The sequence below is a fragment of the Cyclopterus lumpus genome, chromosome 25 (assembly GCF_009769545.1).
Source record: "Cyclopterus lumpus isolate fCycLum1 chromosome 25, fCycLum1.pri, whole genome shotgun sequence".
Taxonomy (NCBI): Eukaryota; Metazoa; Chordata; class Actinopteri; order Perciformes; family Cyclopteridae; genus Cyclopterus; species Cyclopterus lumpus.
In genome coordinates this window covers 2,859,891-2,882,038 of record NC_046990.1, presented here as the reverse complement: position 1 = coordinate 2,882,038, position 22,148 = coordinate 2,859,891, and the positions used below count along the sequence as shown (strand labels likewise).

The 22,148-nt window shown below is 42.0% G+C and overlaps 2 protein-coding genes across 2 annotated transcripts; both read right to left on the bottom strand.

Annotated features, from left to right (window-relative positions):
* Positions 1 to 30: 30 nt before the first annotated feature.
* LOC117728111 (protein FAM222B-like) lies at positions 31 to 7,424 on the bottom strand. Its single transcript, XM_034528834.1, has 3 exons — positions 7,261 to 7,424; positions 5,630 to 5,757; positions 31 to 5,329 (listed from the first exon to the last, which is right to left on the bottom strand). Exons 2-3 carry the CDS (start codon positions 5,709 to 5,711, stop codon positions 3,324 to 3,326), a joined length of 2,088 nt encoding a protein of 695 aa, XP_034384725.1. The 5' UTR covers positions 5,712 to 5,757; positions 7,261 to 7,424; the 3' UTR covers positions 31 to 3,323.
* Positions 7,425 to 8,265: 841 nt separating this feature from the next.
* Positions 8,266 to 20,537, bottom strand: LOC117728117 (flotillin-2). The gene is made up of 11 exons (XM_034528850.1): positions 20,328 to 20,537; positions 19,354 to 19,435; positions 18,113 to 18,203; positions 17,516 to 17,639; positions 16,857 to 16,975; positions 13,575 to 13,688; positions 13,365 to 13,484; positions 13,055 to 13,269; positions 11,446 to 11,629; positions 10,770 to 10,919; positions 8,266 to 10,394 (listed from the first exon to the last, which is right to left on the bottom strand). Exons 1-11 carry the CDS (start codon positions 20,374 to 20,376, stop codon positions 10,356 to 10,358), a joined length of 1,287 nt encoding a protein of 428 aa, XP_034384741.1. The 5' UTR covers positions 20,377 to 20,537; the 3' UTR covers positions 8,266 to 10,355.
* Positions 20,538 to 22,148: the final 1,611 nt, after the last annotated feature.

The following is a 22,148-nucleotide window of genomic DNA, read 5'->3' as shown; positions in this document are numbered from 1 at the left end:
AACAAAGACAGTCTCTCGTAAAAGTTTTGTGTTTGCAAACTTTATTTTGGTTAGGGGGAATGTTTGTGCAAGACATTTTTATTCCTGAAGGTTAGGCAAAACTGGAATATCACATTTTCACAAAGTAGAGAAAGTAAGCCCCCCTCCACCACCGTTCACAACATGATACATTTTCAATTAATCAAAGACAATCAGATAAATCAGAGTAAAAATAAATCTAGAGAGTCATCTCATACCTGTGTCCCAATAGATATTGCCATCAGTCAGCTACATTAGATTCTTACAATTGACGTGTACTGTGTGACAACATTTCTGCATGATAAAAATGGGAAACGGAACCACAGAACATACAAAGTTTCGGTTAGAACAGCAACCCCAATGTTGCTTTGGGGCCACATTGGGGTGCACTGGGCAGACAGGAACCACTCACTCTAGATTTCTTTTTTTTAAACGCTCCGTTCACATCTTTACTTCACAGGATTTTCTTTAACCGTGACAAGCGAGGGCAGAGGCTCTCCTTTATGTCACCGGGTACAAGCTCACCGAGGCGTTTAGGCCGAGGTGGTGACAAAGAGGGACGCTTGGTCACTTTGGTCAGCAGCAAACAGTTCTCTCTCACACACACACACACACACACACACCGCGACGGCGTCGAGGAGTCGTGGCACACTTCAGGACTTCAAGTCCATGACACAGTATCAGTAGTTATAACTAAGTAGCTTGGTCCCCCGTCAGAGATTAACTTTGTGCACGTTTTTTGTCGGCGCGCACACCTGTGTGCGAGTACCCAAGCTTAACATACACACACACGCATTCATTTGCACATTACTCCATACTAAGCCCAGTGGAGGCACTTCATATGAAACTGTAGAACCTGACTATGTCGGGCTGTAACGAGGCAGTTCAAAAATAAACCGGGCCGGTATGTCGGATGGATTAGTGTTCAGAAACCCACACGGGCCTGCAATGCATCTCGCCTTTAGACCACAGTCGAACTCCTGAAAACCACTCTGAATACTGGTCAGTTATTATATATTTGGAATAAAGTAGACCAAATTTACCAGCATTTGAGTGGTGGCAATTTCCACCCTGTGCCCATCTCATAAAAAGGAACTTATTTTCACTGATACAGCCCATACATCATTACTATTCACACACACACACACACACACACACACACACACAAACCATACCAGTGTGTGTTAAGATTAAAAGTCTATAGCAGCTTTAAGGGGCAGGCACATCAAAAATGAGAGCCAGGAAACAAAACCAAAAAAACTGCCATTAAATTTAAGACCAAAATCCAGAAAAGGCTACGGCTCGCATCTCAGCTGTGTTCCCTTCTGAAGACGACAGATCATTCTCGCCGCCCTTCCTCCCTTTTGACCTGTTCTGTGTTTCCAAGGACAATTCAGAACAAAACAAAAAGCTCAGCGTTGTGAAAGACGTCTGATTATCTAACGGATGCAAAGCTCTTATTCGCAGACAATTCAGTTCACACTGACAATTTACCTGTGGCACCTAATGTGAAAACACATATGGCTTCAGGATGCAGTGGTGCAAAAATAATAATAAATTAAACTAGATCAGGATATTTATTAAGTATAACACCAACAAAAAAAACAGTCCAAATACTTTAAAATAACTGCTACAGCCCTGTTCTACATATCTAGTCTTTCTGCTAAGTTCTATTCATATTTTAAAATCCTTGATAGGCAACATTTGATGTGATTTATCAACAAGTAGGAGTAGCATGATTACCTTAATGTTTAAATTTAAGGCAATCTCACCCATTCCTTTGCCTATATACACACACACACACACACACACACACACACACACACATACGACAGTACAGATTTCAAATAAGCTCAGAGAAAAAGAAAAGAAAAACACTTGATTCTCTCCTACAACAAAGCCATACTGAAGGAAGTCAGTTAAGGTAAGTATTAAGTAGAGGATAACTACTGTCACATTTAAGGCTTTTTTTCCAGAAGGCTTGAGGCTAGCAGAGCAATGTATTGCCCGAGACAAAATCAACCCGAAGACAGGACTAGAGGAGGAAGCGGGTCCAGCTTTCAATGTCCTTACTTTGTCTTTATAGGTAGCAGAAACACAACACGCTGCGAGGCCTGCGATGGGGCCTCAAGCCACACAGCTAATGTCCACACCACATCAGTTCACGTGTATTACAGTAGTAAAGTGGTAAGGGGAAATTAAGCAGTTTTTCCAGCTCGCAATATTTTAAGTACTTTCACATACCGACATACGTACGTCATTTTAATATTAATGGGATGCCATTCTGTTTCACATCAGCTACAGACAAATAGGGGCTAATAGAGTTTCTGTCCTTTTGCCAGACAATAGGCCGTAACATTTAAAAAGGAATTTCTACAGTTCATGTAGGGCCGTCTACAGAAATACGACAAAAATGGTAATAAAATAAGTTCTTCGAAAGCGATTCTTGAAATATCTCACACACACACACACGAGGGCACTTTAGACTTACCAAACAAAGAGATAACTACTCGCAACTCGAGAAACTACATGGAGAGTGTTACCGTTATTTCTTTTTTGCTAGTGCTGGCGGTGTCTTATTTAATTACTAAAATTCTGTGATGGTTAGGCGTGCGCACTGATCACCCATTGAACCATGCAGAAAGAAGAAAACTAACTAGCTGGACCACAAACGGTGCTATTCAGGAGCCATGTTATATTCCTGATAGAGGAGCCGATTAACAAGTGTACACCTCAACTATGAGGGAGCCTCTGGGACAAAAACCTTATCAACAGTCTTATTAATTGCATATACATGTAACCTTATTTAAATGGATCACAAACCTGTTAAGAGGATAAATAATTGCAAGCAAAAAAACATCACACAAGGACATCCTAATATCTTGCCTTTGGGCAGTTGTAAGGCCACAAATGCTCAAAATAAGTTTTTACATGTCAACCTAGGAAAAAGCACTGTGACAATCATGTTTTCATCTGCAAATTAATATTTTAGAACACAATATATACGCGAACAAAGAGCAGCACATCCATGCCAGTGATGAAAAAGAGGAATTCTACTCCACAGTGGACAACAATCTCCAAAAAAACCTTCATCTGCAACAAAGGTACGACATGGCTTAAGACCTGAGGAATACTTTGAAACAACACAACCTGGTGGAGTCTACAAATCAAGCTCTGAAGCAATTAAAATGTAATTGATCACTTGCAAGATATAAATGAATAAATCACAGGAGCTGAAAGTAGCAGTTGAGATAAAACTCAAAACACAATAAGGGGAGGGAGCAGAGCGGGGATAAGTGCACGTTTTAACGGTAGCCCGGGTGATGAGCGTGACCGCCTCCGCCGCCGTTGTTAGGCTCCTGAACTTGGCCAATGGCCGACCTGTGCATCTTCTCCATAACGCCCATGTTCTGCTCCTGATAGCTTGGCATCTGGAAGTCCCCTCCTAAGAAATCCACGTTCTGCATCAACTTGGACTGGTCAGGAGAACCCTCTTTGCCCGGCCTGTACTTTGCCCCTGGGATGCGGTTTGCGGAGGCAGCAGCATGCCCTCCCTGGAAAGCCACAGGGAGGTCCTGAGGGCCGGATCCATTGTTACCTGCTGTGGCCGGAATGCCGCCCCACGGCGGCTGCATGTAGTGGCCATTAATGTAAGGCATAGAACCTACTGGGCAGTTAACAGGGGACGAGGGCTGTGGTTTTTCTGAGGGGTGCTTCAGGGTGAAGGACTGTGCGGCGTTGGGTAACTTGTGGGAATAGTTGAGGTTTCGAGGGGGGAAAGCGCACTCGGTTGGAGGCTCCATCCTTCGGTTCTTGCAGGGATGAGCCTCCTCAGGGGGCTGCTGCATGTGGGCCAGTTGATGCTGGGCCCAGGAGCGCTGCTGCTGCTGCTGCTGCTGCTGCTGCAGTTGCTGCAGATGTTGTAAATGTTGCTGCTGCTGTAATTGCTGCTGTTGTTGTTGTTTCTGCTGATGTAAATGGTGCTGCAGATGCTGGTGCTGCAGTTGTACCTTCTCTGGGTCTGCGTGAAAGGCAGGTATGCTATTTGTAGCAGCTATACTGGGCTGTGAGTGGAGAGCAACATTGAGAGTCTGAGCTGTGGCTTTGTCTTGGGGTCCCACCATGAGGCAGCTGGGCACGGAGCCCAGGGCCGGGTGGTGACAGGACACCCTGGAGCTGGCGTTGATTAGCAGGTTGCGGCTGATGGGGCCAGGGTTCGCAATCTGGCCCTCGCAGACAGAGGTGGTGCCCATACCAGCCCGTGCTTGGCACAGCTGGTTGATTTGGTGCACGATGCTGCTGAGGTCACTCGGCCGGTTCTGCAAGCTGGTCGCCATGGACAGTGGGATGGTGGAGGTAGATACAGTTACATTTGGTGGGGCGTCAGCGTCGGGGAGCTTCCGGGGCCCGTATGACCCCGGTGGGGGCTGCTGGAGGCTGTTGGGCACGGTAGGAGGCCCCGCACCCGCAGCCTGGGGGAGGGGCTGTGGGCCACCTAACCCCTGGGTGTGCTGTATGCTCGGAAGCTGAGCTCCATCGGACATGTGGCGCAGGTCATGAGTCGCTCCCTGCTGTACGAGTAAAGCTTGCGGAGAAGCCGTGTGATGCTTTAGTGTCTGCAGATGAGAAAGATGCTGCTGCGGTACGACCGGTGGATGAGGCTGGCTCTGCTGCTGCGCCTGGGTATGAGGCAGACTCTGCTGCCTCTGTAGGCTCTGTGGATGAGTCAATCTCTGCTGCGGAGTCTGAACCTGGGACAAACTCTGCTGCCGCTGCAGAGCTTGCGAATGAGCCATGCTCCTTTGCTGTAAAGCCTGCGGGTGGGACATGGTTTGAGGCTGCTGTAAAGTCATTGGATGAGTCATGCTTTGCTGACTCATCACCTGCGGGTGAACCATGCCCTGCTTCTGGGCCACGGGCGGCGTCGGGCCTTGTAGGTGAGGGGAGGGTTGCGGGAGATTTAAAGTGCTTTGAGCGCCGTACGGCCCGCTGTGGGGGTTCATGGCAGCCTTCTGAAGGTGCCGTGCACGGCTGCTGTCCGACTCTTTGACGACGCCTTTGGCGGGCAAGCGGAGGACGGCTAGCAGACCCCTACTGGAGCTGACCTGAGACGGGTAGGGACTGTGGCGCTGGCTGGACGAGGACGTGTCAAGCCCGTTGACTGTGCGGCGAATGTGCTTCCTTTGAGGTACTTTGACACTATTGGGGAAGATCTGGATGGTCAGAGGGCTGTTGGCAACTTTCTTAGCAAAGGCATCCAACTCTGCTGGGGTTGGATAGCTGGCAGATCTCATCTTCTGTGTAGTTTCCCCTGCAACGTGTGGAAGGTCAGCCAAACAGAAATACCCAGCAAAGCTTGTTGACTACATTTACATGCACACTAATATTCCACTGCTATTCTGCATTTTATACGTCTCATGTAAAAAGCATATTCTGTTTGGATATTCGGAATGAGGCCTTTTCCAGAATGGAATGTTTTCTGATTAAGACGAAGATGTGGGATGTGCAGATATTACTCAGGTTTTAGGACCATTCTTTGGACTGGTGACCAATGAGGGAAATGACTCATCTAAACGGGAAGTACGACCACAACACTCAAGAGGGCACTCACATTTCTGAAGTCCAGTGTTCATCTGCGTGCGGGAGAGAAATCTGACAGTAGGGTCACCTGATGCTGGCAGACAGGCCAGCATGTCACTCTGACGCTAATGCTGCACGGGACACCTTCTCCTCACCATACTGGGGAAGAAACAGAGCAAGGCACAAGTCAGCGGACACTTACGTTGGTGTAAAACGACTGTCGCCTGTTTTCGACATCCAGTACAGTTTCACTTCAGTTCAAAATCAGCTTTGTCCAAACACCTGTGAGTAAATAATTATAAAACATCAAGATTGTGCGACTTTAACAAGCGGGGGTGCGCAGATTCAACTTTTTCAAGTCCAATACATATACCTGGCCTTTGGGTATCTGAGTATTGATCTAATACCAGTTTAATTAATAAGCTTTAGGCCTCACTCTGTGGAAGAGACTGGGATCATACTTAATCGTATCATACATTAGCTTTTAGAAAACAAAAAGTAACAAATACATACATATAAAACATATATTAAAACAATTATATTATTAAAATAATAAATCATAAAGCAGCATCTTTTGACATTTTATAGACCAAACAAGAAAAATACCTGTCAGATTAATTCAAAATTAAAATGTCAGTTTCAGTGCAGATTTGTAGGATCTCTATGGTGGTTTCTCATGGTTTAGTCATATCATTTTGCAGATTCATCACAGATTTGCAGACGGTTTATGATTCACCATTAGTTCACTTCCACCGTTCAGATACTCGACTGACTTGTCATAGTGGTGCAATCTTTAAAGATTTTTTAGAATAATCAGTGTTGTTCAGTACATGTACACTGTCCATATTTATCTCAGCACTCTTTGCAGTCTTACAGCTGGTATTTTCAAAAACATATTTCTATATGTACATCCCAGTTAAATGTGTACTTTTGCCCTGCTTTGTCGTCCATGCTTTTAGCTGAAGGCCTGTCTATTCTGAGTAATGAGAGCAACGGAAAACCAATGAGTCAAACGCCTTATACGTGTTCAATAATAATCCAATAAAACTCCCGGCTCTTCACTTTCATCTAAATGCAAATACGGAGAAGTGCTTAGACTGACTCGGGTATACTTATTCCTTTAGCCTCGTCATGCCTCAGGGGGACGCAGTGAGTGTAAAGGAAAAAGAGCATCTTCATGAATGCAGACCGGATAATAATGTGACCTTTTCCACAGAGACAGCTCACAGCTACCGTGCGGCTCTGTGGCACCGTGGTCGGCTAACGCCCTGAACGAACCTGAACACCGCCCGTGTCGGACCACAGCGTTAATAGTGCCTCAGGAGTGAGGTAGGTCCCCTTTCAGACAGCCGTTCTGTAGCTACATCACGTTAGCTATCTGTCTAGCAATCCAGCCTCAACCTGCTGTAATTCACAACAGCTAAGCTAGCTAACGTCAGCACGGACCTGATACAGGAAGCCGGGCCGTCTCAGCGGGCACACATGAACTGAACTGCCTGCGGTGGGAGACCTGCGACATTACACCGTTGAATAAGACAGCTCGTGTCACAATAAATGAGCTTCTTTGTGCTTATTGTGACCAGGCCAGCTGGTTAGCAAACGTTAGCCTTTCATTGACGGAGAAAGCCCGACGCGACCCGAGTTTAAGAGCGTAATACTTACTCCTCGCGAGTCTATGAATAGGGGAACTTCATTTTGTGAAGAGATAACGTTTATATTGTGTTTTTTTAGAAAATGAAGCGACCATCCCCGCTGTTGGTTCTCCGAGCTGCTGCTGTCTGGCTACGGAGAGCAACGTCCGTCGGGCATGCGCAGAGTGAGGAGGACTACCGGTCCCTGTATTTAGGCGTCAATGTTAAACGCCTGTCCAATAATTCCCTCAGATGGGATGACAATCTATATAATATTAAAGCCATGGCTAAAAAGGCTCACACATAATAATATGTTCCAGTTAAAAGTCTTGCATTCAAAATATTGCTTTAGTGAATACTGTATACCAAAAGTAAAAGTAACGGTTTAATATTGCAGCTCATAAAGGTGGAGCTCTTTTTAAATTACTTATATGTATTACTTATATTTGGCTAGATAGCTTAACCTACAATGAGATATCACTGTGTAATAGTTCATCAATATTGATGTATTATGAACCGGGATACACAGTAATTTAAGTAATCAAATAAATGTAGTAAAGAGTACACTATTGGCTTCAAAATACATAAACTGGAAGCGTTCAAGTACTGAAAATGACATACCAGTACTTGAATAAATGAGCTAAATTCCATCATTGGGAAGTGGAGGAAGTGTTCAGAACACATCCTTTTAAAACACTCCATTGCAAGTAGAGAAATACTAGCACCATAAAGGTACTTTAAGTATCAAAAAGCAGTCACCTCATTATGCAGTATGACCCCTGTCAGTATTACATAATATTATAATTTACTAAATTACTTTACAGCACCTTCAATGGATTTGATATAAAAAGATAAAAGGATCACAATGAAGTCTTTACTTATTTACATACATTTTTTATTTTCACCCTATAAATTCCAGTTTGTCTAAATAGTGCCACCGTTGTTATGTAAACATTATATATATATATATATATATATATATATATATATATATATGTAACCAAAACTGACAATAAATTAAATAAATGAAGCAATGAAGACTTTGACTGGTTTTATTTAAACGACTTTCATATATGTAAATAAATGACATTGTACATCACCATGACTTGAACCAAGATTAAGAAGCAGTCAGGAGTAAAAAGAGTTATAAATCAAATAAACGTTACAAAACTGTAAATGGCAATAAATAAATAAATAATGGCATTCTTCAATTTATTATAATGACAATTAGCTGAGAGTGTATGAATTATTCCAAGTACAGACGTATGACATGCAGCAAGAGCATACAGGAGTTCATGGCCATTCGAGACATACAGTGTACGTGTTGTAAATAACATTAGGAATATAACACAAAGATGTCATGTGTGTGTGTGTGTATGTATATATATATACACACACACACACACACACACACAGGACATTGTGGTCACAGTATTTGTCGAGTCACTATATCAGCAAAGAATAATAGAAATAGAAATCAACTCAGGAGAAGCACAAACAGCAACAATAATAGTAACAGTCCTCTGTGAATTCAGTGTCAGTATGCTCATACTGGCCGCTTCTTAAACCGTACATAAAACTACCACTACTTTTTGTTGTCACCTTCCTGAGCTACAAGGCTCAAAACTAAAGAGCGCTGTCCAGCTAGTTTGGGGTGGGCGAGTTCAGCTCTTCACAGCTTTGAGAAGAGGCGAGCAGGAGTCAGTTCTTCTGGAAGTGTCTAAGTGGGTGAAATACATTTCATCGGAGTCAAGCTCGATAGTTTTCTGTACCTGCCAACTCCCTTTTTCTTTCTAAAAACCTTTCCTACTCCTGCACTGACGCATAACATGTTGGTGCATTAGACCTCGAAAACAACAAAGCATGGTGACCATTTACAAACACATCACTTATTAAAATAGATAAAACATGGTTTGATAAGTTAAAGTAGTCCTTTTAAGATCCTTCTATATTTCATGTCACAGTTATAAAAAACAGAACAAAAACAAATCAATGCAGACGTGCGCAAACATTGAAAATAAATTAGCAAGTTTCTCTGAAAAGTTTGGCTTGTTGACGCACCGTGTCAGACTATGGATATCTGGTGATGAACTTTGCAGTATCCCCAAGTCCTTCTCATGAAATGAGAATGAAAAGACAATCTATTCTATTTGGCATCACCGTTTGGCCTTTTCATTTTCAGAATCTATTCACATTAAGCTTTTTTCCACGCTCTATACTAATTTCACAAAACTCCAAGCCGGTCATTTTTGATAATTTGCCCATTAAATCTTTTTATTTCATTTTTTAAATACATACTAATTTTTTTAATCAAGGCCCAAAAAACTAACCTTTACATTTAAACTCACAATAAATATCAAAGGGCCACAAGCTCAAATCGGATTTTGCATCCTGTTTCCCTGCCAGCATATAAATAATAATCATATGTATTGAGCCTGATATCAACGGTTTGTAGAGGCTTAAACTTCTTTCAGGGCAACAGACAGCATTTACACAAGGATGGGAGGGCTTCTTATAAGATTGTGAGCACCTGCAACATTGTAAAAATTATAAAAATCCACACAGAAAATGTCATAAATAGTTAAAAATTACAACATGTACAATATACAAAGGAAAATATTGTGAACGGAGATGTATCTTACAATAAAGAAAGAGGCGCACAAATCAAGAAGGCCTGCAGCATGCGGAATTTAAGAAGTGAGAGCAGAGACCTTGTGGTCCAAAGAAGCAGAGCCCTGATGTACAAACACCAGAGACTGGGTGTTAGCATGAGATGCAGCAGGTACGCCTGCCTTCACACCAGTCCAATAGCAGCTCTTCTTTTTGATGGTATTTCATGCAAACTGACTAATATATACGATTCAAATACATAAAAAAATAAATAAAAAAATCACAGCACAAAATGGTCCTGTGTCAAACCAAAAAAATAATAATAATAATAATCTTTTGAATGAGCAGCAGTGCGTTCAGATATTCTGGCCCTGTATAAAGTAAGGCACCAGAGGTTTCCAAAATGTACTTGGTATACAGTATACGTATAAAACAACACAATTCTTCAAGTGTATTAAAGGCAGTCCATCAGAGTGCATACAACAGATACTGGAGTCGTGTGTGGTCGCCGGGTTTTCAGGCTTGAGCGTTGGTCATCTTCTGCAGGAACGGGATCTGTCGAGGATAAAGAAAAAGAATAAGAAAAAGGAACGGATTATCCAACCTACATTTGACTTTTTTTGCTTCTTTTTGGCTGATTTCAACTCCTTTTAGGCTCAGATTTGGGGCAAACAGTTAAAAACCCACCATCTAATGCACTGAATTGATTGAAAAACAAAAAAGACACATTTAAAAAAATTAACTATATTGATAAGTATAAGTATATTGGCATTGTCCTCAGAGGGTATCTGGTATTTTTCTGGATGAAACAAAAAGGTAAGACAAACTGGAGGGTTCTTTTCAAAATGTTGTCACATTAAAACTTTATAGTAACTATCTGCATTTTTAGTAGACGTAAATTGTTGTTGAGAAGTTAAGTGTTAACGTTACCTTTGACAGATCCACTCCAGTAAGAGCATTGACAGACACAGGAAGTTCAGCCAACAGGCGGTTGACCTCACTCGTTATGCGGTTGCTCTCCCCACCCAGGATGACGATCTCGCTGGTCCTGGCTAATGGCGCCGCCACCTTGGCAGCAATCTGTAAAGACACGGTTAAGTGATTACTGTAAGCTGTAAATAACGTCATGCACCGAGATCGTGCGATACATGATACAGTTGTAGCCTCATGAATCATTGAGATGAAGGAATTGTGGCGATCCATTTTCCATCAAAAACAGAGCATGCTAGTTTTGAAAGCTAACAAACCACGATATAGCTTTATAGGTGCCTGTGTGGCGGGATTCTGAGGTTATTAAAAAAATATGATATAACATAAGATGATTCAAAGGCTGATTTATTAGATGTAGACACAGGAAGGCCGTTTAAGATAAGCCAATGTCAAACTATCCATTTAACGCCAATGGTAGCCCGGTTTTTTTTTTTTTTACAAATAAAGTAATTGGGGACGTTTTTTTCTTTATATTCATGTACTGATTTCTTCTAAAAAAAAGTATGCATGAACATACCAGTAAACTCAAAATAAGAGTTATCTTGAACAAAACTACAAGTGGTTCGATGAGCTGGATGTGCATTATGGCGCTTCTAAGAACACGTCTATGTTTTACCATGGGCAGGGCCTCGAGGACCAGAGCCGTCTTGGCTGCCTCTCCATACAGCTGGTAGGCCTCGGCCTTCAGTCTCATCCTCTCAGCCTCTGCCTTGCCCACTGCTTCGATGGAGCACGCCTCTGCCTCGCCGATCCTCCTGATCTTCTCTGCTTGAGCCTGGGCAATTAGCACCGTCTTCGTCCTGACGCAGAGGAGGACAGGGGACGGGGGGAGAGTATTTATGAGAAAATTGTAAATGCGTTTTTTAAACAGACCTATCTGTAGCCAATCAGATGTCGCCCTCATTTTCAACCAATCACATCTCATAGTACCACACACACATGTGAAGCAATCCACAAACAAATGCAGTGCGATTGACAAATGAATACATACAAATCCACAAACAAATAGAAGAATCCACATAGAAATTCAGAAATGTATTTGCGGTTTTTCTTTTACATTTATATAAATCGTAATTTATTTATGTGTGCATTGAAAGGTATTTGTGAATCGTTCTGTGTTCATTTGTAAATCGAACATATTTGTAAATTGTTCTGTTCACATTTGTGAGTCTCTCTGTGTGCATTTGCAATTATTGAGGCTGATCTAACCTCATATTAATCAGCCACAGCTGGACTTAATCTGTGTGTGTGTGTGTCTGTGTCGACTGAGAAGCGGGAGGCGGTCGCCATATAACGGTGATAGTACATTGCATGTTAATAAAAGTTGTTTTTTTTAACCGTAACAATCCGTGTTGCTGCCTCTGTTCAGTACGAGACTCACGGGGTAACCCGTTACCCCGTGAGTCTCGTACCATCACCGCTGTATGGCGACCGAATGCGACCTCTCGCCTCCCGCTCCTCTCCTCGCTTCTCAGTCGCTACTGCTCTTTATTGGGAAGAGACACACACACAGATTAACCCCAGCTGTGGCTGATTAGACCTCATCCTCGTCCCTGAACCACACCCCCGCTCCATCCGCTGCCACACAATGTAATACAGTTTCTGAGGGCATTATTTTATGCGTCGCAAAAAAAAAATCTTTAAAAACATTTACCTGACTGAAATCTGGCCAAGAGCTCAAAATACTAATGTATTTAGCAAAAAGGTCCAAAGCTAGCTTTATAAAAGCGAGACCAAAGCTAGAAGCTGCAGCTATCGATTATTCTCCCAATTATTCCTTCAATTAATCAGATAATCGGATAAGAAATAGTTTTGCTTTCTTATTAAAACGCAATACTAAATATACAGAGAAGAAAATAAGACAGGTCTTGTAAGTTAACATACCTAGCTATGTCAGATGCAGTTGCTCAGCAGGGACGACCTTAAAAAACGTTTCGCTTGAACCCAAACGTTCTGCAGGCTGTGGTGCTTTTCTCCCTTTACCTGTGCAAAACGCTGACCTGTTTGTTTCCTTAGTAAATATCTCCCAGTGATGTTTTGAAACTAAAACTTCCAGTCAGCTGGCATTTCAAACACCAGATTCTCCTTCTCCAACCTACAAATGTTTGTACTGCTCACAAGCTAATTAAATTCACACGGCGTGCCAGCTACAAAGGTTAAAAGCAATACTGGTCGAAAAGCTCATAAAACTGTCTGATGCCCCTTTAACTGGCTTTCTCACTCACTTGTGACCCTCTGCCAGCTGCTGCATTTTGTAGGCCTCCGCCTCGGCAGGCCTCTTTATTGTGGCGATGAGCTCCTTGTCCATCCGATCGATCTCTCTCTCCCCGATGGTGATCTCCTTCTTCCTCTGCACCACTTGGATCTCGATCTCCTCCAAGCGAATCTTCTGCTGCTCCTTGGCTGCCTGCAGCTCGTACGCCAGCTGGGCCTCCGCTTTCTGAAAACGGCAGCGAGTAAGACTTGTCACGCACTTCCAAAACGTGCACACACATACACACCTTATGTTTGAGACTTGCTAGTTTCATACATCACCTTAGTGTTGACTTCCTGGTTGAAAGAAGCTTTCTGCAGCTCCAGTTCCCGTTTGGAGTCGGCCATCTTGGTGTCAGCTTGGAATTTGACGTCCATCATCTCTCTCTTACACTCTGCTTCCTGTGAGACGATGAAGAAGTAAAGGAGTTGGTTGTTGTGCACAACAGGATCCACCTGTCACAGTCTGCGACCCCGCTAAAGCATCCTTACCCGTATCCCAGCATCCCTCTCTGCCTCGGCCACGCCGATGTCGGCGTCCCTCTGCACGGCTGCAGTCTGGGCCTTCCCCAGAGAGCTCAGGTAATCCAGTTTGTCATACACATCCTGCGAGCACAGACAAACAGGTGTGAGCTTCATGTGAGGAGGCAGTGGTGGTGGTCCAAATGTTAAAGAAGAGTGCTTGTGACCAAAAAGGTTGTCAGTTCAATTCCCCGGACCGGGAGGGTAAATCCAGGCGGGGGAATGTGACAGCGCTTGCCCCTCCCCCATTGCCACCACTGAGATGCCCTTGAGCAAGGCCCTTAACTCAGTGTGCAGCAGATTAAACTGTGTTTGTACTGGGCAGCTTCCATGTGTACCAGGGCGTTACTGAAAGAGCACATTGCTGTCAGGGAAACTCCCCCTTAATAAATGAAAAGGTAAAAAAAATTAAATATAAGAACATAATTATCTTAGTCAACATAAAAGTGAGATTGTAATAGATACACACTAAACATAATAGATTTGTTTCTTTTTGTCAAAATTGAATTTAGGTGTGAGTGAAATGGTCGGTGGATGCAGTGATCATAATATAATAAAGTCTCACGAAAAGGCTGGACTCAAGAGAAGTATTACATATACATTATTAATCAGAAATATGTAGTGAATACCTAAATATCCCGTTTCTTTCAACACTGAATGGGACACATATGCCTTCTATCTGTGCTTCACAACAGCTTATTGATTTTCCACGCCTGCACCGATAGAGTTACCTGCAAAAGCTAACGCCTTATTCACAGGAACCGTTTGATTCCAAGGGGCTCAGCTGTGTCCGACAACCCAATAAAAGGATCGTCCCATTTTCACAAATATCATCTACACCAAATACATAAGATAAAGACAAACCACAAATGTCTGAGGCCTCCACTAATGCGCTAATCTGGTCCTGACACGTCACAGAAAAACCATCTGGACTCACTGATGTGAAAGAAATGGACTCTGGGCTTTCAGCAGAGGGGTGCGGTCAACCGCGGTGTCTGCAGCACACTTCAATTAGTTCTGATCAACAACACTGGAGTGCACAAGAGGAGGGAGTCTCCAGCCAGTCCATCGTTACAGCCAGAGACAACGTCTCTAATGAGCAGCAGCCTGATTATAGATAAAAACATATTCGATAGATTTGAAAACAAGACGGGTGGCTGCTAACTCATGTTTGAGTGATCCCCACCGTACTGCTTAGCCAATGAACACACACGGTCTGCCGCTCAGCTGTAGTCTATGGGGTCAGATCAGTCTCAATAATTGCAAATGCACACAGAGAGACTTACAAATGCAAACACAAAGATTTACAAATGCGCACAGAACAATTTACAAATATGTTCGATTTACAAATGCACACAGAAGGATTTACAAATAAATTAGACTCACAAATGTACGCAGAACGACGTGTCTGTGTTTATTTATTTGTCAATCGCACTGATTTGTTTGTGGATTGCTTCACATGTGTGTAGGGATTTATGAGACTCCCCTGCTGTGGCTAGATCCACAAATGTGTTTTTTAAAAACAGACCTATCTGTAGCCAATCAGATGTCGCCCTCATTTTCAACCAATCACATGAGCGTCATTCACTTTATTTGCGCCTTAGAGGGGCGTGGCTTATCTCCGTAGCTTTACTCCGTGGAAACGGTTATAACTTCCGTCATCCACTATTTCTGCTTTATACTTGTTGTGGACATCCCATAAACGTCGGAACATCTAACGCCCTCGTGTTTGGGTTCATAACATGTATATATTTATACATAACATCACAGCTCGGTGACTTTCACCGACGACGTCTGAATGACAGCGGGCGAACTTTTCGCTTCGCTCTATTCGCGTCATTCGTGCCGCGCCAAGATTTTCTACAAGATTTACAAGATTATACCGAACTTTCAATGACTTACAACAATGGGGGGGGGGGGGTGTACATTAATTGTGTATCCCTCTGCAAATTGCGCAACTGTAACGCTGGCAGCCCCGTGTGGAGGGGAGGGGGAGATGCGCTCATGTGATTGGCTGAAAATGAGGGCGACATCTGATTGGCTATGTTGAAAAAACGCATTTGCGGATCTAGCCACGACAGGGGAGTCTCATAAATCCGTACACACACATGTGAAGAATCCACAAACAAATGCAGTGAGATTGACAAATAAATAAACACAGACACGTCGTTCTGCGTGCATTTGTGAGTCTAATTTATTTGTAAATCATTCTGTGTGCATTTGTAAATTAAACATATTTGTAAATTGTTCTGTGCGCATTTGTAAATCTTTGTGTTTGCATTTGTAAATCTCTCTGTGTGCATTTGCAATTATTGAGACTGATCTGACCCCCACTGGGGGTGTGCCGTATCAAATGCTCACCCTACAGTTATTATGGCCAAAAATATTTAAAAACAAATAGTATTTTAATAATGTGAATCAAACCTTCGGAAATAGTGCCATAAGAGCTTGTTTGATTTTATCAGACCCAAATAGCTGGTCCAGGGAGGAGAGCCGAGATGGGAGGTAAACTAACCCTGAGGCTAATCCACTACCCAGCATGCTCCTGCTGGCTGTCTGATAATCAGTTGCAGAAAAATAAGATTGATGAGCGGGAGGTCGGTGACTGTTGAGCCCACATCTTCAGAGACAAGCTGAACTTGACGGGCGGACAGCGGAACAGAGTGCAGAAGTCCGGTGGGACGAGAGGAGGTGGACCCTGTGTTCACATGATAATGCTTTGGGCTCAAACAGTCAAAGTTGATGGACAATGTTTTCCTGATGTCAAGTTTTTAATGTGAAGATGTCGTTCAGAGAATTGTTTTGTTGCTGCCGTTTACATTTCTCCTGATGCAACGTCAAAAGACGCACTACAGGAATTTACTGCCGTTTTTGTTTTGTTTATCATGTTTTGAAAATGTTTAAAAATGGACGACAACAGCATTTTGTTGCGCTTCCCTGTGTTGCATAGTGACAATAAATTATCCTTGAATCCTTAATAATGCTTCTTCTTATCCTCGCTCCTCTGTCTTCAGACCCGTTACCCAGAAATATATCGAGGTCCGCCATTATTGAGGAGGATCACAGGCTGAACAGGCCTACAGGGTTGTTCTTGAATCGAGACCACACATCGATTTAAATACATGCTGCTTTCAAGTCAAAATCCATGCTGATATGTATCATTTTGACACATCTTTGCTCAGTTAGAACTTTCTTCAGGCATTTTGGTTCACTGTCAAGAGTGCCAGGTATCATTCGTCGTAGCCAACCCACCTTGATGGTGAAGCTGAGAATCTCGATGCCCATCCTGCCCACGTCGGGAGACGCTACCTCCCTCACCAGTTTGGCGAACTGGTCCCTGTCCTGATAAATCTGCTCGACAGTCAAGGTACCTGCAAAAGAGAGGCGCTGTCAGTAGCTCCACATCACATTTCCACATGTGCCGTTTGACATGCTGCTTTCCACAAACTAGCAGCAGTCTTGTGTATTCTTTAATTTTTTATAGAGATTTATTTGGTTTATGTAAAAACAAGAGCAGCAGAGTTTTCTTCACCCTTTGGAGAAGCAAGTAGTCTTTAATTTAATATTTTAAATAATATTCCTAAAGAATACTGCACTAATGCCACAAATCAATCTCGGGCAAAGACAATTTGTTGTTAAATAAATGTGTCAATTTGAACTGTTTAGCTGAATATGTTTTTGGTTTTGAACAAAAGAAGAAAGTTGAAGACGATATTTGATGAGGCCTTTTTTCTACATGAAGATGCATCCACACAACAACAACAAAATCAGCAGATTGAGTGAAGATGAAAATAAATATTTGTTGCGATCCAAAACCACTCGATAAAATATTTACACAGGCATGTCAGAAAACAATTCAGGTCTCCGACTTTTAACAAGAACAATTGTTTGAATGCGATGTCTGTCCGTACCTAGAATGGAGCGCAGGTGTCCCTCCAGAGTCTGCAGGACCACAGCTTTGATCTCCACAACTGATTTCCCCAGGAACTGCTCACAGGCTACTGCCAGTAGGTCATGCTCCGTCATCACTTTCACCTGAAGAAGACACAGTCACGTCAGCTGATCTGATGACAGACCGAACTCTCATTTGGGAGGTAAAGAAAAACAAATAATTAGGATAAATACTAACTAGATAAGTGGTAATAAGAGCTGGATATTATTCCATTTTGTTTATTCCATATAAGTGCTAATACACCGATTTATTATAATAACACATCTTTCAACAAAAATACTTTTTTTATTTAACGAGAGAGGCCAAAGGTCTCAAATGTTTAATATTGTCTCGACACAAGCATCCAAGCAACTTTGCCTCAATAAAAGAGTATAAACTCTGCAATATTTAACTACAGTATTTTATCATAAAACAAGTAACCAACATATCAGATTCAAGCTTTATGCACATGACAGTTTTTTTTAATTTTCTGCGCTAAAGACACATTTCAGTGAGTATTAAACATTGAGATTCAGTCAGACTGGTCCATGTGGGCGACACTGGCATGCGGCCTTACTTGAGCTACCCCTGTGACAGTGATGGCCACCCCCTCTGCTGTCTCCACATCCTCACATCGGGGCTGCAGAGTCATGATTTCAAGGGTTATCCTACAGAAAGAACATGATAAGAGCAAGCTGTGGAATAATATAATACAGTCTGTAGTTGTTAAATGCTAATTTTAGTTTGGATGCTGAGAATTTGACGCTGGTTGTGCATTAGAATCAGAATAAGAATCAGATTGCGCTTTATTGGTCGAGTATGCGCACACATGACAAGGAATTTGAGTCCGGTTTTATGGCTCTTTCGTTGTACATACACAGAAATAAACACACAGCTAACAAAGCTGAACAAAGAGAGGTACAAATAAACAGAACTTATAAAGTCTGCAATATTTAACTACAGTATTTGAAAAACTGACTGAAAAAATGCAACAATAAACAACACCAGTTATATATAAACATCCGGTGGTCTATTGATGATCCGGGACATTTTTTTATCCACTCCAGGTCTTAATCCACTTTAAGTCACACAGAATGTCAGATGCACACAACTAAATGTTAACGGAGTAGTATAATTAATGGAAATCTAATAGTATTTTGAGGATTTGTATACTGTTTGGGCATCATACAGCTTTCTTATCTTTTGAAAAATATTACTCCACAGTAAAAGATCGGGGTATGCATCACTGTAACAAATAGTTTTATAACAACTTCTTGTCCGACCACACCTGAAGGCGAACGTCTTTAACGACATGCGACTGGACTGATGAACAGCGCTGTTGAATATAAAACGGCTGCGATAAAATGCTCAGTCTCCCAGCAGAGATCGAACAGCCAACGGCAACTGCGGCAAAAAGTACCAGAGAAATGCCCCGTCTTGTGACATTAAATATTTAACAGGACAATGCACATTTTTACAGTCAAGCACAACTACTCATCTTACAAAAATGTGAATGTTGTAGGCTGAAAAGGAGACCGTTGTACCAGTTTGCATTAGAAACGACAGCGCAGCATGTTACAGTGGTAAAGTATGGAAGACCAGCTTTCCTCTTCCACTTGTTTACAGACAAGTCTTTAGATAATGGCACTGACAAACAAAAGCCCATTTCAGCTGTGGTCTGAACACATTTGAAGAGAGGGCTTTCAATATCATAATCCACTTATCTGCCACGAAAGCATTTCAAGGAGCTACTGAAAGTCAACTCCGTTTTGAGATATCATATATGGAGAATACATTATGTTTTGACTATGTTGTCACCTTTGGGTGTCCGAGATGAGACACCAAGCCCAGGCCCAGCCTCCCACGGCGTAGGTCTTTGCATCAGAGCTACAACAGTCACCTAAGGGAAGAGGAACAGTTGCATTAAGACAACGCTTTCTGAGCAGTCTTCTGATTGATTGATTGATTGATTGATTGATTGATTGATTGATTGATTGATTGATTGATGTCCTTTGAAAGTGCTATATTATTATTGGAAATGATATGATTCAGTTTGTATCACTAGCCAACACATGTAAGAGCACTTTAATGCTACTGTAGTTTGTCATGTTGGAACCAATTTCAGATACCATCTATACTACTGGGTACATTGGTAGTATAGTGCTGCATCATATCGCATAACCGTATCATATTTTTTTTAATGTAAAAGGTCAAATTAATGTAGTTCCCTCTGAAATAAAGTTAAATAGAAGATAGCACAAAATAAAAATATTTAAGTGTGTCAACATTGTACTCAAGTATAGTACTTAGTTACGTTCCATTACTAGCAACTGGTGGCCATGGGCCAAAAGTACCCATTGCTGTTTTCCATATCTGGAGACCCTGCTGTGCGGCAGCGTTGTGATATGATGTGCCACTAATGAATCACAGCTAACGTTACATTATAGCAGGAGTTAATGAGGATAAGCAACCCCGCCCCCTTCAGTTACACCAGCGGCCTACACGAAGAGACAGACTGCTCCCACAGGCAGCAGCTCTGATAGCTACTATTTACACGCGTTTAATAATTAGCTGTTACGTGTCAGTGACGGTTGTATCGTAGTTTGACGACCGCTAGTAATGCAAACCGTCGCTGCCTTGTATTAGCATTAGCATCAAAGCTATCTTCCTACAAACAAGAGCACGGTAAACATGTCCCAGTTCGCCTCTGACACCCGCTAGTCCGTTAGCCCTGCTGTCGAGATGACAGCTAGCCGAGCGTCGTTCGTTCGGTAACGAGGGGAACGACTCACCGGAGACCACCAGAGCTTCGTTCGGCCCCACCGTTAAGCAGCTCCCCATGTTGACTCGGAGCAGACTAGCAAACAGCTGGACCCTTTGCGGAGTCGAGGGTGTGAAATGCTCTCCTTCGTTTTAATCCAAGGCTGAACGGTATAGAATAAGTCTTCACGACTACAGCAGTAACAACACAGCCCCCGCCCCACCTAACGACGCTTCACAGTGACGTCACGTTTGTCAACACGGAAGACTTGAGGACGGTCGGTAACGAGCACGAGCCAGGATACATGCTTCATTTTAGGAGCCTTGCTACTAAGGTTTCTCACAAAGAACCCCGTCGTAGACGTTGACCTGAATGCACACTCACTTTACATTACTTACATTTGGGTTGCTTAAGTTTTGGTAGTGTATTTTGAAAGAATTCACCGGAAGCAGTAGGATGTTATTGTCTATGGTCATTATATTTATATTGACGCTAATTTGACATTCTGTTCAGCCCAAATTTTTAAACATGTTGGTAGGCAATGAACAATATGTTATTTTAGCCACATTTTACATTCATGGAATTCATTTCTTAAAGAAATTACCATCTGTTAATTTCAAACAAACAGATTCAAGCAAATCTTCAAACATGTCAAATCTGTAATAATGTTTTTGAAAACTCTTCAACATTATACTTGAATAAGATTTATTTTCTTTTTCTCTCAATGCATATTTTGGTTATGGAACAAAAAAAAAGATATAACTCTTTTGCTCTGTTTCCAGTCTTGATGCTAAACTAGTTAATCATCTAGATCTCCGCTAGAAAATGAATATGTTTATGTCCCAAAATGTGTGAAGTAGAATACTACACTGTAGTAACTCCATTACAACTACATGTTCAAGATTTTACTTGAGCATGAGTATGTAAGTATGTAATAGGGAAATACTCAAGTAAAGTACACAGCATAGTTACAGTACAGTACCACTGTCTATTTGTATAGCTTAAAGCATTCATAAAAAGAACTGAAAATAGTTGTCAATCATGATTGATTGCTGGTTTTAATTATCTGCCATGATGGCAAACTGAGTCTTTTAGGGTTCAATCTATTGGTTGAACAAAACAAAACAAAACATCAAAATATGTCAACTTGCACTCTCGTAAAATGTGAATTACCACCCATGGACCAATATTGTATAGACTTTTACAAAATATCAGATATTTTATTGACCAAATAATGAATCAATCGAGAAAGTAATTTCCAGACAAATTAATAATAAAATAATCACAAGTTACAGTCCTAAACACACACAAAAAAGGGTTTGATGTGAAAGAAATGCTAAAATATGAAATTGGACACATTGTTGAATGTGATTTCTTATCGGGCTTACCGGACACAGGTTCAGGGGCTCAAAGAGCCAGAGCTCCCCTGGCCTTCACTTACACAAATGTCAATGAAGTGGATACATATCAACAAAGAAGAAACTCAAAATGAACTAAGAAAAATAAAAATAAAATCCCAAAGAGATGCAAACAGATGACATATATTGCAACTGCAAAGAGACAGAAAAACTACTTTAAATGGGGCAAAACAACCAAAGAAAATTACCACAAAGACAAAGCCTGTTAAAATCCTATTCATATTATAAACAAATCCCTATTTCATATAATCATTATCAATTAGTTGTAACACCTACATTTGCTTAGTGACATAAGTGTTTGAGCATATGTAAGCTTGTGGGCCTGTTTTTCCAGGCTTGTGGGGACATATTTCTGTTTACGCAGTCACATTGTGGGGACTCGCCTTGCTTTTGGGGACAACGGTAAATGTGTATGTGAGTAAAAAATATACAAT

Excerpts from the sequence above, each read along its gene's own strand:
- LOC117728111 (XM_034528834.1), bottom strand. The coding sequence starts at position 5,711 with ATGCTGGCCTGTCTGCCAGCATCAGGTGACCCTACTGTCAGATTTCTC. Across the intron at positions 5,330-5,629 it reads GAACACTGGACTTCAGAAAT|GGGAAACTACACAGAAGATG; the intron begins GTGAGTGCCCTC and ends CACACGTTGCAG.
- LOC117728117 (XM_034528850.1), bottom strand. The coding sequence starts at position 20,376 with ATGGGGAGCTGCTTAACGGTGGGGCCGAACGAAGCTCTGGTGGTCTCC. Across the intron at positions 13,270-13,364 it reads ACCAGGAAGTCAACACTAAG|AAAGCGGAGGCCCAGCTGGC; the intron begins GTGATGTATGAA and ends TGCCGTTTTCAG. Across the intron at positions 10,395-10,769 it reads CTGGAGTGGATCTGTCAAAG|ATCCCGTTCCTGCAGAAGAT; the intron begins GTAACGTTAACA and ends TATCCTCGACAG.